This window comes from Vanessa atalanta, chromosome Z, assembly GCF_905147765.1.
Source record: "Vanessa atalanta chromosome Z, ilVanAtal1.2, whole genome shotgun sequence".
In the NCBI taxonomy this organism is placed as follows: domain Eukaryota; kingdom Metazoa; phylum Arthropoda; class Insecta; order Lepidoptera; family Nymphalidae; genus Vanessa; species Vanessa atalanta.
The window spans coordinates 7722552-7736679 of record NC_061902.1 but is presented as its reverse complement, the minus strand read 5'-3'; the positions used below and the strand labels follow the sequence as shown (position 1 = coordinate 7736679).

Below are 14128 nucleotides of genomic sequence, written 5' to 3'. Positions count from 1 at the left end.
GAGTGTGCAACGTTAACCGAATTGTTAGTTTGCTAGAGTATCCGTGAACGGTTTATTTTTCTTTATTAACTATGCTTTACCTGTCTATAAATTCTGTAACCTACTAATAAGCTATTGTATATGACTAGACGACACGCCTAGTATAAGTATTTTCTCAAATCTAAACTAAGGTAAGATCATGGCGGTAGCCCATCTGCGTAGGTACAATTCATTAGATATTTGAGTAATGTTATGTTCCGGTTTGATGGCTGAGTCAGCCACTGTAACTACAAGCACAAGGGATACTCTATTGTTACTTGCTATAATAAGGTTCTACGTACCTACTTTACACTACGTTTACGTGCAGTCCTTCCTCTGGTAAAAGCTACATCCATAACTTATAATTAAATTTTAGGTAGACATCACATCATACATGTATTAGTAATGATATGTCTTAATAATGGCGGTACAGATTTTTTACCATCAGATATCCATTTGCCCGTCCACCACAAAATAATAATTTACATAAAATTGAGAATAAAATATATAACAGAAGAAGCTTCGCTTCCAGTTTTAGGTTAGCCTATTTACGTAACAAGCGTGAATTTTTATTTTAGTATAAGATTGTACGTAGCGTAATTTAACTTAAGTACTTTACTAACGATTGAGAAGGTCACTTCCAAGAATTTGTCATCTACGGGCCTAGCTAACATTGAAATACATGGTTTGCTATACATTTCAACAGCAAATGTTTAAGCAAGCAAATTAATATTAACTATGTTTGCTTTTTTACAAGTAGGTATCTATTAAACTTGCAATGTATAATGTAAATAAAACTTATGTAGGTAAATAAACCATTACTCAGATCAAATTTTGAAGGTGTATTAGAACCACGAATTCTTATCATACGGATTTGAAATTTTACGTGTTGCTTCATTTTTATTGTAATATAACATGATTGGTCACCTAGAATTGGTTCCACGCAATGGAACTCCTCTGCGGTCTACAGCAAACAGACAATATGAAATATTGTGTATTAAAGTTTGTTCTTAGAAGGGTGTTTTTAAATTAACTTATTTAGACTATATACTCTATATAGGTTTTGTCTCTGTGTGAATAAATAATCTATATGTGAAGATCTACTCGTTTTTTTTTTAATGTTAATAATCTACAGTTTCTAAGACAAAGTTTGGTAATTTTAATAGTATGAAACGCTACTCGGTAGCGTAGCTTAAATATTTATATGTATGAATTAAAAGGGTTATTGGTATGTTTCACGCACTGGTTGCAAAGTATTCGTTTTTAATTTTCCCTATTTCCGGAATCCGTTTATTTATTACATTTCCGTGTCTGGGTTTCAGTAAAAATGCGAGTGTGTGAGTCGTTTTTCATTCGGACTCACGTAAAGGTGGTAGGTATATAAATATATTTATTTTTGATATTGTTAGAGATGGTAAGTGGTCACCACCGCTCATAGATATTGGCTCTGTAAAAAATAATAACTATTCCTTACATCGCCAATGCGTCGCAAACCTAGGGAACATATAGTTAAAAGAGCATTTGGTATTAAGTTGTTAACTTCGAATTGTTAGGCACCTGTTGTATATAAAATACATGTAGAATATGCAAATACAAAAAAAAGTTTGCAACTGTTATTTTTAAATAGGTCATTATTAATTTTAGGATACATTTTATAAAAATATTTAGTTGTTTGTTTATGTCGACAATAGAAATTATGTGGATAATAGTTGCTAGCTGCCTTTAGATGGAAGCGGTTCGACCATCATTGATTTTTGATATTTTTTATTTGATTTTGATATTTTAAATTAAAAGAGGTTAAGAAACTAACTTAATAATGCTAATTTAATTGTTAAATATTGCAAATTCGTTCAAAAAGATTCACTAACTTAACGACGGACGGTTACACAAGATACTGTTACAGGCGGAATAATATCTGATGGCGGTTGAACACTTTGAATAAAAGTGAGTACGATCCGCTCAGACGAATTTAATCAAAACTCTAACTTGGAGTCGTATATAATTTATGTAACTGTATTATATGTGACGCGTTTTCAAAACTTATTCGGAGTAGTGACGCATCGAGTGATGCACATTTAAATCGACATGAAATTTATAATATTATTTAAGTAAAGTATCGATAAAATACTATTTGAATACTTAAGTGACGGCTGCTAAGGTGTCACTGATAGACAAGGGTCGCCTTGACGAGATGATTTGGAGCTTATTTCACACGGTGCTCAATTGCGGGTTGACACATCTACACGTGATGCTCTCTTTCAGCGCCGAGTACGAGATGAATTATAAAGACAAATTAGCACATGAAAACTCAGTGGTGCTTACTCGGGTTTTAACTCACGATGTTTCGCTAAAATCTACGTTTATAATTAACTAAGCCATCGTAGCTCACTTTCATTTCCGTATTTGTATGCGATGAAATATTTCATTTTTAAGAATATTTATTGAGTCGGATAATATTATACCCTAACAAGAGTAAGTACTTTAGTTTAGTACATTTTCGCAAAGTAAAGTTTGAACAATATCTACTGAATATAATCGGCCCTGTATACCTATCTCTCAATACTCAACAAAACAAACATGAATAATTTATATAGTAAGTCTATCTCTTGTTAGATTTTTTTTTATAACTTCCATTTTCTTTTGTGCCGGAATTCTGTTTGAATGAATGAATTTTTCTTTCTGTTTATAAGGTTCAAAATAGTTTGTTTATCTTTAAGATCGAGTAACAATCCCCAAGAGAACCTACATATTATACGAATTCCACGTGTAGGTATTGTTTGTTTTTTTTTTTTTGTTGATCCGAAAACACTAGATTAACTAGAAATTTATTTTTATTTTACCTTTACGATATTTTTACGAATAATAATAGTTATTAAGGGTCCTTTTTCGTTATGAATATTTAAATACACATTTTATTCAACAATTTAGTTTGTTATGAATAAAAAGAAAATTTTTTGCATCTTAAATTTTCAAATTCACATAAATATTAGATGTATATATATATTTTTATTTAATTTGTTTATGCTTAATTAAAATGTTAATAAGAATATCAAAATTAAAAGATCTATATTTTATGTACGTATACTTTTTATTGTATAAATTATTTATACTTTAATTTAATATAAAAAGTCAGTAAATTTTGAATTAATAAAAAGGCTAAATGAAATGAGTTGATTGATGATTTTCCATTGTTTATGTCCTTAGAAAGAAAAATAAAATAAAATGGCATATTGTTTACATATTGTTTCAAAGATTCAATGGATACATTTTCCGTTTTTATTACTATTATCATTTCCTTTTATGAACGTAGACGTTACTATTTAAGTCGAATAACAATCGTCCGTGGCCGCTCACCCTCGACGTTGTTTTGTTTGCAGTCGGTCATGAGAGGTATTGTCGTCCTTGCCTTTCGCAAAGCACCTGGCATAAACCCGTCTCATCACACGGAATGTTTCTCGCCTCCATGAATAAAATAAGATAGCGCAGGCAGACTCTACCTGTCTCCCTCAGCACCACCAATTACGCTATTTGGCAAAACGAGTAAGTCATAGTTAACGTAAAACAGAAATGCAATAAAACCCTGCGCCTACACGAGAGATTTGTTTCTACCCGTATATAGAAGCTTATAGTTTTTAACTATACTAAGTAGATCTGTTGTTTCATTTCAATAGCAGACAGTTTGCGCACGTGATAATTCCTGTTTGATTAGATTTAATGATGCCGAGTTTGCCTAGTGAATAGCAAAATCAGTGAAGTGAATTTTTATCTATTCATTTTGCCTCATTAGTAGGGTAGTATATAGACGTTGAAAATTACGGTTCATCTTTATAGAATAGCTTTTATACAGAAGTACTTAGGTAAATTTGTTCGGCTACAATGTAAGCATAGGAAATATAACATTAAGTCTATTGTTTGTAAACATATCAGTATTGAATAAATATCGCATCCTTGGTTAGTTATGTACTCGGGCTGTCGACAGTCACGCCAGAAAGCTGTTAGATGTCATTTACGAATAAACACCCTAATGGAGCCCTTTGAGTCCACTATTACCCTCCACAAACTCCTTTACTGCAAGTGTAATTTAGTCGACTTTAGTAGACTTATGTAGTCGACTAAATTACTGAAAACAAAAAGTAAAATAATATGTTTCGAAGAATAAATACACCCCAACAACTCGACGATTATACTGTTGCGGAAAATTTTAACAATCTCACATAAACCGTATCTTTAATATTGATATAAAATACCATCTTAATATACAATTAGGCAATGTTTTACAAAGCTTATATACCCAATAGTTGGATTGTAAAAACAAAATTTAATAACTAATTTAATATTTAGCGTATACCGAGTATAATTTAATGATTACTTATATGTTTATAAGATCAATTTATAATGATATTATTTTAAGAATATAAACATTTAAGAAAGGAATATCATTTCTAATCTAAGAAATTAGATTCCTTTTAAAATATCAATGTTGATAATTATTTTATTATGTATTTTTGATAATTATATATTTGTGTTCGATATGGGAGATGACGTGTTAAAGTTAAGCACGTCGAAGAAGACAATAGCCTCCACTCACACCTGGAACACGAAAGCAGAAGTATTAAAGAAATTTACATTAATATCGCTATAAGAACAAGAACATGAAATTCCCGCTTTGTCCTTTATGTAATCTAAATTGGTATATTATATTAAAAATAGTACTTAATATAACCCTCTATACTATTGGTTTAGCAATTCTTTTTTAAAATTAAGTACTTGCATTGAGCATTCTCATCTATTAAAAAAATATATGGCCTTCCATACAAAAAAACATTGGGCGAAAAATGAACCAGCCTTGCAGTCACCAGTTGAGGCAATAACGGTGTGTTATATGTTTTAGAAAAGTTTTTGCACTATTACTCCAACGATAACACACACACACAGATAGTGTTTCAAATGCAAGCGGCACACATGCATATGTAGTTTGGAACAAAATGTATCGCTTGAATTCAGATGTAAAACATCAAAAGTTTGTTTCTGTTCTATTCCTGCATTTGTTAGCTTACAGTGAAGCCCTTAGTTCAATGCAATTTTTGTTCAAACAAAAAATATTATAAATCATTTACCAGCTTTTTCTGAGGAAGCATATTAATTGTGTGATTATTTTACAAGATTTACTTTTCTAATTTAGACTATTGTGGTATAATTAAGTAGCTTATTAAGATAAAGTTAATCAGAGAATTTTGGAAATATATAGTACCTATCTTTGGTTACATTTATAGCCTAGTGGATGTAATTTAATTTTGTATTCCACAGTCTATACAAAATTGATTATTTGTTTATCCCGTGTGCGTTTTTATATCAATGATCCAAACCCAATTAAGTTAAACTTAGATTAACTATTTTGGCATAGTAACAACCATCAAAATAGTTGATGCTCAAGTCGTATATATTTACAAACACACTGAAGAATAATTGTAAAGTATGTTTACGAAATTATTTGATTTTGTTTGAAATCAATGTTTATTTAATTTAAATGTGATAATATATTGAGCTCATCAAAATATGTGACAACAACAACATATTCTGGGGTAGCCAATTTTGCTTGACGAACGATATTTAAAAATAACCTTTTTCGTGAACAATTTAAAGTTGTTTTTTTTTTGCGTGATTTTTATAATATGTACAAAATTAACAGTTATATAATCTGTCGATTACACTGTTACAAGAACTTATAGTATATGAAATAAAATTATATGTTATGAATAACTTGTTTCAAGATATGCAAGATAAAAGAACATACATAATCACAGACAACCTTCTAGGATTAATTAATAACGGTCTTAGTACTCTAAGCCCTTCACAATAATATATACTCGGAAAAATAATATGCAAACGACTAATAACTTGAAAGGTAATATTTTTTAGATAAAAGGATTAATAAGGACAAATTGAGCACATGGAAACTCAACAGTTTTGAGCAGATATGAAATTTAGGCCTTCGGCATAAATTTAACATTATATACAGACGTCTGCGTGTATAATTCGATTTTAAAATATTTTAACAATAGTAAATTTCTTTAAAAGTCCTAAAGTAAAAATAATTCATGAAAAATCTAATTTATAAGTGTTTCTTATTCAATAGAGCCTAACGGGCACCTTCGAATAGAGATTTTAGATGCAACCGGTTCAAAGTGTAGATGCTACCGAGATGAATCCGTAAGATACTCAATACTTACTATATTCCACAAATTAAATTACACTGTGATTGCACTCGTGAACTATAATGTGTCCGGCACAGTTGGCTAGTATCCCTTAAACACGTCCGCCGTGGCCTGACGCATTCAGAAGGGCATCACAATACAATTGCTATGTTATATTGGCTATGCTATGTAGATGGCTACTGTTGAGTAATAGCAACATTATTCACATCATCGAATAAATCTACAATCATTTTGATACTATCGTTTACCTTGATTAGTTTTAATAGTAAATGACAAAATCATCTCTCATTATTCTCTTTAATAATATTTTCTATATGGAGTTGAGATGGAACAATAGTTAGAATACTGGACTGGACTGAATTTTAATTAGCTTAATTTTTTTGTTTATAATCTATTTCGTGCTCAGCAGTGAAAATATCCCGAAGAAACCAGCGTTTGTTGGACGAGTGTCTTTTACAAGTGTATCCTCCGACTCGTTTAGGAACAGCGTGGTGAAGACAGCTGCACAGCTTTCTCGTCAAAAGGAGAGGAAACATTTTATTCATGCAGAAACGTATTAGGAGAACATTTACAGGCGACTGCTAATCTTGTATTGTGATGCATCCGTACCTCGTAGAGTCTCGTCATTATTAAATTAACACACTTGTGTACACTTGTGACTGCTTTAAAAATTAGCAAGATAAGTAGACTTGTCCTCAGAGCGATATTTACTTTGACGCAATAGTTACATGAAAAGGTTACAGATAAAGTCACTTCTGTAACGAAGAACAGAAAGACAAGCAAAGAAAAGACAGAGCTTTGGTTCCATTCTGAGTATTCATGTGAAAGACAACACACACACACACATTTCATCATTAGATTAATAGACTTTTATCGTATAACTTATTAATGCAGTATGATAATTTGTCTTTAAATTAACATATTTATTAAATAAATGATATTATTCAAAGTTTATGTTAGTAATATTTAATTCACGTTCAATTATACAATAATTGTATAAAATCCATCAGCCTCCTGCCCTTATCCAAATTTTACTTGGGGTCGGCGCAGCATGTCTTCTTCTTCCATACTTCTCTGTCGGACGTCATCTCACAAGTAACATTCTTTTTAACCATATTGTTTTTCACAAAATACATCCATCGTTTCTTTGGTCGTCCCCTATCTCTATATCCATCCACATCCATTCTCAATACCTTTCTCACAACATGGTTTAATACAAATAAAAATTGATCTTCATTTAAAAACGTCTAAAAATATAACATTTGTCCCTTCTTACTTAAATATTAATATGTACACAATACTATATCAAGTATGTATATATTGTGTATTACCGAATTTAGTTTTCAAATGCCGAGCATTCGAAATTAAATTATGTTAGGTAGGCAGGTTTTTTCCTAGTGCGTAAAGATATACTTTATAAATCTTAAAAATACATTGTAACCATCTCTTTCGACTTTACAGTTGAAATAGGTTGTGAGAAATTTCAACGATATATTATTGCTTGCATATACCTCCTGTAAGGATTTTTTATTTAATTTGACACACAAATATATTGAACCAACCCGATAATTCAAACCAGAATTCTACCTGTGAACTTTAATTATTGTAGAAATATTGGGAGGTGTGTAATACAAACATTTAATTTAATGACAAACTGCATATTTATTTACTTTATTTATATTAAATTAATTTAAAAATGTATTATTTATATTAAAACGAACGATATAAATTACTTATTTTTATTACTTTATTGCACTAGGTATTGTACTATTAGCATATATATAGCAGTAGGAATAAATTATATAGAATATCAATCTACGAAGACGCGCCCCACTATTTTTCGCAAGCGGAAAGCGCGGAATGGGGGAGTTCAGCCTAAGTCGACCACGGCGCGGTATAGATGGCTAGTTTAGGTCACGTTGTCGGACGGATCTACCGACGGATCATCGGGAAAGATGCTTTACTAACTTTACTTTTTATGTTTATGATTTTTTATTTGTTTATAATACTATTTTTAAAATTACCAGAAAATCGGAACGCATTATTTATAAAAGCAAAGAATTAACATACATAGAAATTTTATTTAAATTATTTACTCGGCTAATTGAAATGTATTTTCTATGTATGTCCAATTGTTTTTCTATTAAAGTCAAAAGTATACGATTTTATTAACCTTTACTTGCTAATTGCTTTACCTTTAACTTTACCAGAAAAGCTTAAGCTTAGTAATAATTAATAACTATGTAAAATAACTTATGAACGCTGGTAAATTGCACAAGCTGTTGGAGTCGGAAAACACAATTACCCGAATTTAATTAAATTAGATTTACTCCAGGAAAAAAGAAATGCATAAAATAATTTGCCGACACTAACATATATTCTATGTAGAGTCTTTTTGAGAAATTCAATCAAACTTAAATATTAGAAAAGAATACGACAAAATATTTAATATAAATAACATCGCTATTTAATGTTGGAAAATTGTGGTAGAGCATATTTCCAGTATACTATGATTCTATTGGTGCTTATTGTGGGTGTGCCCACATAGGTACTGTGTACGTAGTAAAAGAACTAGCAGCTTACATTGCAAACTTGCACTGTAAAGATTAAAGAGTAGGGCGCGTCATCGTGGATTGAACTACCTATATGAGACAATGACATCCGTTTTGGAAAATGATAACTGTTAAGCCATTCAAATACTTGAAAAACTTAAGCAAAATCAATATATATTAAAAATTATGTCCTTAATTCAAATGATAAAATAACCCAGACCCTGAGATGTAATTAATTGTGTTTATTGTATATTTAATCAGCAAATGTTGTCAATATTATTAAAATTAAAAACTACTATGTTGCTGAGATAACATCTCGCTTAACAAAATAGTTCTTTAAATTTAGATATTTTATTTTAATTGTGTTACAGCAGGAGCAATAATGAAGTATTAAGAAATCTATAAATACAACAAGTGTTTTAAGACAGTTAAGAAACTGAAAACAAAAACGATCGATCACTTTCTTCTTTAAGCAACATACAAACGAGGCAAGATATCACAAAATATCATTGCCGTTCTTGCGGTTGTTTACCTATCTAAGGCTATTGATTGTGTAGAGCACGGAACGCTTTTATACAAACTATAAAGTTGAAGGTCTTTCATCATATTAATTTATACACAAGTAAATAAGTTTTCAATAGTGGAATGAATTTGCAAGAATATAAATTTAAAGAACTAAGAATTACTCAATGGCAACATTTTGGTTAATTTATTTTTTTGGCACATATGTCGTCTACCTCTCTATGATAAAGATTTTTGAGATATTGTATTAAGAGCAGACAACAATTTGCTATTTTTTCAAATTGTACGCAGGTTCACAATAATTTAGATTTATGTCACAGTGTCAGGGACAATGTATGTATAAACTCAAGAAATAAAAGTAAACTTAACACGCCAAGTTTTGGACAAAAACAAAATATCTATTCTGGGGTAAGGTTAATGTTTCTATAATAAAATTCTATAGATATACCTTTACCTATTGAAACCTATGTACCAGACATTCGATTTAAATCTTACGGAAATATAGAATGGGCTACTGATGCAAGAATATGTAAGTGATCAAAAACTTTGGGTTTAGTATTCGTCGGCTAGGATATATACATTTAAATTCATTTACATAATCTCAAAAGTATTCCAGTTCGGTGGTAACGTTACATTCATTTTAAACTTGTACGTAACGATTAAAAAGGTCGTATAAGAACTTTTCTTATGAGATTTATATTTTTTTAAATAATTAATTTAATCATCAATCACACAGTTTCCAAATTTATAAGCAACTGTCAGAAAATCGCAAAGTTTCAAATATTTGGATTAAATTGGAATCATTTTTTTAATTCAATTATATTTATTTATATTGTTCAATATTTATTTTTTAGGGAAAGATACGAAAAGTCTTTGACATTCTTCATAATTCATAGTACTATAACTCTGCGAACACATTGATGTCTCTTCGCGATATAAAAACATCGGTATAGTAAGAATTGTGAGACATTATATATAATTGATAATGTACTAGCACTTATGACTTATGAGTTTAGTGACCGTTGCACCTATATTATAGCTTACTGAAATATAGTGATTCACAGTGTTCTTGCTTTGTGTGTAAAACGATTGATTGTTATCAAGATAAGCCCACGCTTGATGAGATAACTCACTATATTTAAAAATATATAGTTATGTTATGTTTAATTTTTCTGATGCTAAAGCCGACGGTGCAACACTTGTTTCGCTAGCCGTGTTTTTATCTGGTCCACACCTAATCACAGTATTATTCAAGAATAGTGACGTCTCAGTCCAAAGAGAAAACTTGACCTTTTTTAGTTTTTAAATTAACAAAGAATAAATAATTTGATTGGTTAGGATCTATAGCTAGAAATAATCGTTTAGAAAATTATATATCGTATAATAAACAAACCGACGGAAAACTGATAAAATTACTGCTCTAGACTAAGGATCAAATAAAAAAAACTTAAACGTAAATACACGTAAAAAAGTAACGGTATTGTTTCAGTGAGCTTTTATGACTAGAAAAACGTATTTTAAAACTGATAGCATAGTATGAAATTTTATTTATGGATAATTGAATGTTTGACGAAACACGGTTAACAAAATTGATCCTTATTCGAGGCGTTTGTTCATATTATTAAGTATAAGTATTTTGAAATCACATGAGCTATAATTGAGTTATCTCTTCATTGGCTTAAACCGCATGTTGTAACTTTATGATAATTATTTTTCAATATATTTTTGACAAATAAATAGCAATCAAATTTAATTCATAAAAAAAATCGTACAACATTGATAATTAATGATTAAATCATTCAAAGTATCTCGTAAATAACCGATCAAAAACACTTATTCATAGAATTCAGATAATTTCATAAATCAATTTTCATTACGCCAGTAGCTCGATTTATTTAAAGCTATAAAAACACGTTAAATAATTAAAGACAGCAATAATGACAATTCAAGTCGACAGCGATGAACGGGTATTTGTGAACTTATTACAAATCATTGATATATTTCACATACAATAATACTCTGCAGTGCATCAAGTTTTAATTTAAGGCTGTGTTCAGACTCCGATATTAATAAAAGTTATTAATGTAATAGTATATGGAAATTAGTTTAAATATAATATTACTAACTATTATTACGATGTCATAGTCTTTATTATCGATAAGCAACAACGGTTTTGTCATCTTTAAATTGTTTAGCAAATTTAAATATGTATTACAAGACATTGATTTTATGTTATAAATCCAGAGATACGTTTTTTTTTTATAAGAAACATTTCCATATCCAAGACTGTAAAAAGTATGATTTTGAAACTATAAAAAAATTTTCAACTTCCCTCTTTAATTAAAACGATATTAGAAAATGAATGAAACTAAGATAAACGAATAATATATATAATTTTTTTAATATATATCAATTCTTATGAGATTTTATATAATGAAATTATATTGATTCCGTTTATTGAGATAGCATTGAAAGACGTATAACATACAACTAACTGTACATGTACTGTACATACAGAGACGCTAAGAGCTCACCAATTTATTCACTGCACGTGATCGTTAAAACTTCACGAATCTAAAGTAATCGTGATATTGTGCTTACGTTGAATATTTACTCTGTAGACATTTTAATATTAACCCGCAAACAAAAAGATTAGTAGGTATAAAGTTGACAGAAGTCACCACGCTATTGCCCTATAAAAGTTTTAAAGGCTCTTTATACAACACTGTAATCACCGTTTAAATTATACTGAACCGTTACAATACTTTTTACTTCGTAAAGGGTGCAAATTTTTCAATATTAAGTACAACAAAAGTAATACTGTTATTTTTTTTATAACGGAGAATATTAAAATTTTACTTTTTTATGATTATTCAAATTTAATTATTTAATTAATAATATTTTTTTCTTCGGATATACCTATATTGTATTGGATATAAAAATAGGATCTAAGAAAAATAATGATTCTGTACATAACAAAACGACTCAATACCTGTTTCCCATTGAATCATAGTTGTATATGTCATCTTAAATAAATAAAAATGATCCTCGGCGTTCTTCTTTCTTTCTTGTTGCTAAAATAAAATTTTCTGTAAAAAAAATTATAAACATACTCCACAAACTAAGCTCTCAATGTGTTTACGTATTTAGAAAATATAAAATTTACCGGTTTATTATTTTAAATGATACGCGTTTGTTCTACTTCTTTATCTAATCGAACTAATGTACGGATTCATAAAATTATATTAAAATACGACAATATTTTAATTCCTTTTTTTGTCTATGGCCTACATTCACGCTACGTGAACGATCTTGTAGCGCGTAGCCGTCCGTCGCAGGCCGCCCGCCGTCGGCATTTTGTTCAACGCTACGAGCAATCATGAAAAAGATTTCAACGACTGCACGTTAAAAATATTTTACTGCTTGTTAATAGTAAATGTAAGGTAAGTAATTGCCTAATATTTTGTTTTGTAAATTCAAGTAAATCTCCTTTTCGTTTATAAATGATATCTTACTATATATTACTATTAGATTCATAAAGCTAAAATACTAATAACAAAAGCAAAGAAACGTTAGTAAAAGTCTAATTAAACAATATATGCAGAAATAATTAAATTGAAAACAATACTATACATTCAATAAATTATAAGTCGGAAACACGATTGCTTTTTACAGACCGCCGTCGGTATGTGAATTTTCACTTAACCCTTATTAAGACAAGAGATTAATAACTAATAGGAGATTAATAATAATCGTTTTCGTCTAGATAATTGTATTTGTGCTTTTGTAATAACAAAAGTTTGAGCGTTTATTTATTTTCTGTTTTTGACACCATTGAGAACCAAGTTTTAGGAGAAATAAAATTCGCTGTGACAAAAGAAAACAAGGTTAATGGAGCTCCATGTGAAGTCGCTAAAGCAAGCCAGCACGAGAACATCATACATATATAATACTATATATATATATACATATACATTATACATATACGCATAGCACAAACATCCTGAAAATAAATTTATTAGTGTTCTTCGAATAACTTGTTGTTTTTTATTTTAGTTATTGTGCTCTGTTATTTGATGTTGTTGAGAAAGTTTAACGGTTCTAACGGTGATGCACATCTTAAATCAGTATAACTAATGTTTCTTGTAATTATAGGTTACTAAGATACTCACGGATGGATTTGGCACGCAGCGCCGCGGATCAGAGCTGCGGTACGTGGGGCTGTACCGGCCTGGAAAACAGCCGGGGGGTGCCATCAGTCCCCCACCGGACTTCATTTTGTCCGGGGAGTACATGGCACATGACCCCCACGGATCGTCCTCCAACTTTAACACCTTGGAGGGTGAGTGATACTGCCGGTCGAAAATTTTGGCGACTTTATCGTACTTCGGGGTTAAAAAAAGGCGACGCGTCGCCGCGACCGCTCCGTGCGCCGGATGATAACCGACTGAAGAGGGTGCTGCGTGACGTTATGAACCACGCCCTCTCCCCTCCACTGACCCCTCCTACGACAACACCTCGTCCCTCGCACGCATGTTTACGTCGCCGCCGGCGGCTCCACGATTAACTGAATTATTTAATTGGTCCATTCACTTCTCGTGTCTGTTACCTTTTCACGCTTCTAGCTCGCAAAGGTTGACGGATTGCCCGTGACGCGATTGGCACAATCCTAATTAACCCTCAATTTATATCAAATTCTAACAATATCAAACATAGAAATAACACTGATGTTGTTTTTATGTAAGAATGGTTACGCTCTTCAAATAAAACAAACACATATAATTTTTGACTTATAATTATTTCCAATAAATATAGCATTTA

General features: G+C 30.5%; 1 protein-coding gene across 2 annotated transcripts in view; it reads right to left on the bottom strand.

Annotated features, from left to right (window-relative positions):
- Positions 1–13584, bottom strand: part of LOC125076031 (inhibitory POU protein) — a 47945-nt gene extending 34361 nt beyond the window's left edge. For both annotated transcript variants that reach the window (XM_047687965.1, XM_047687966.1), the window contains exon 1: positions 13480–13584. In XM_047687965.1, the coding sequence (XP_047543921.1) occupies positions 13480–13584 (105 nt within the window). The remainder of the gene's footprint in view (positions 1–13479) is intronic.
- Positions 13585–14128: the final 544 nt, after the last annotated feature.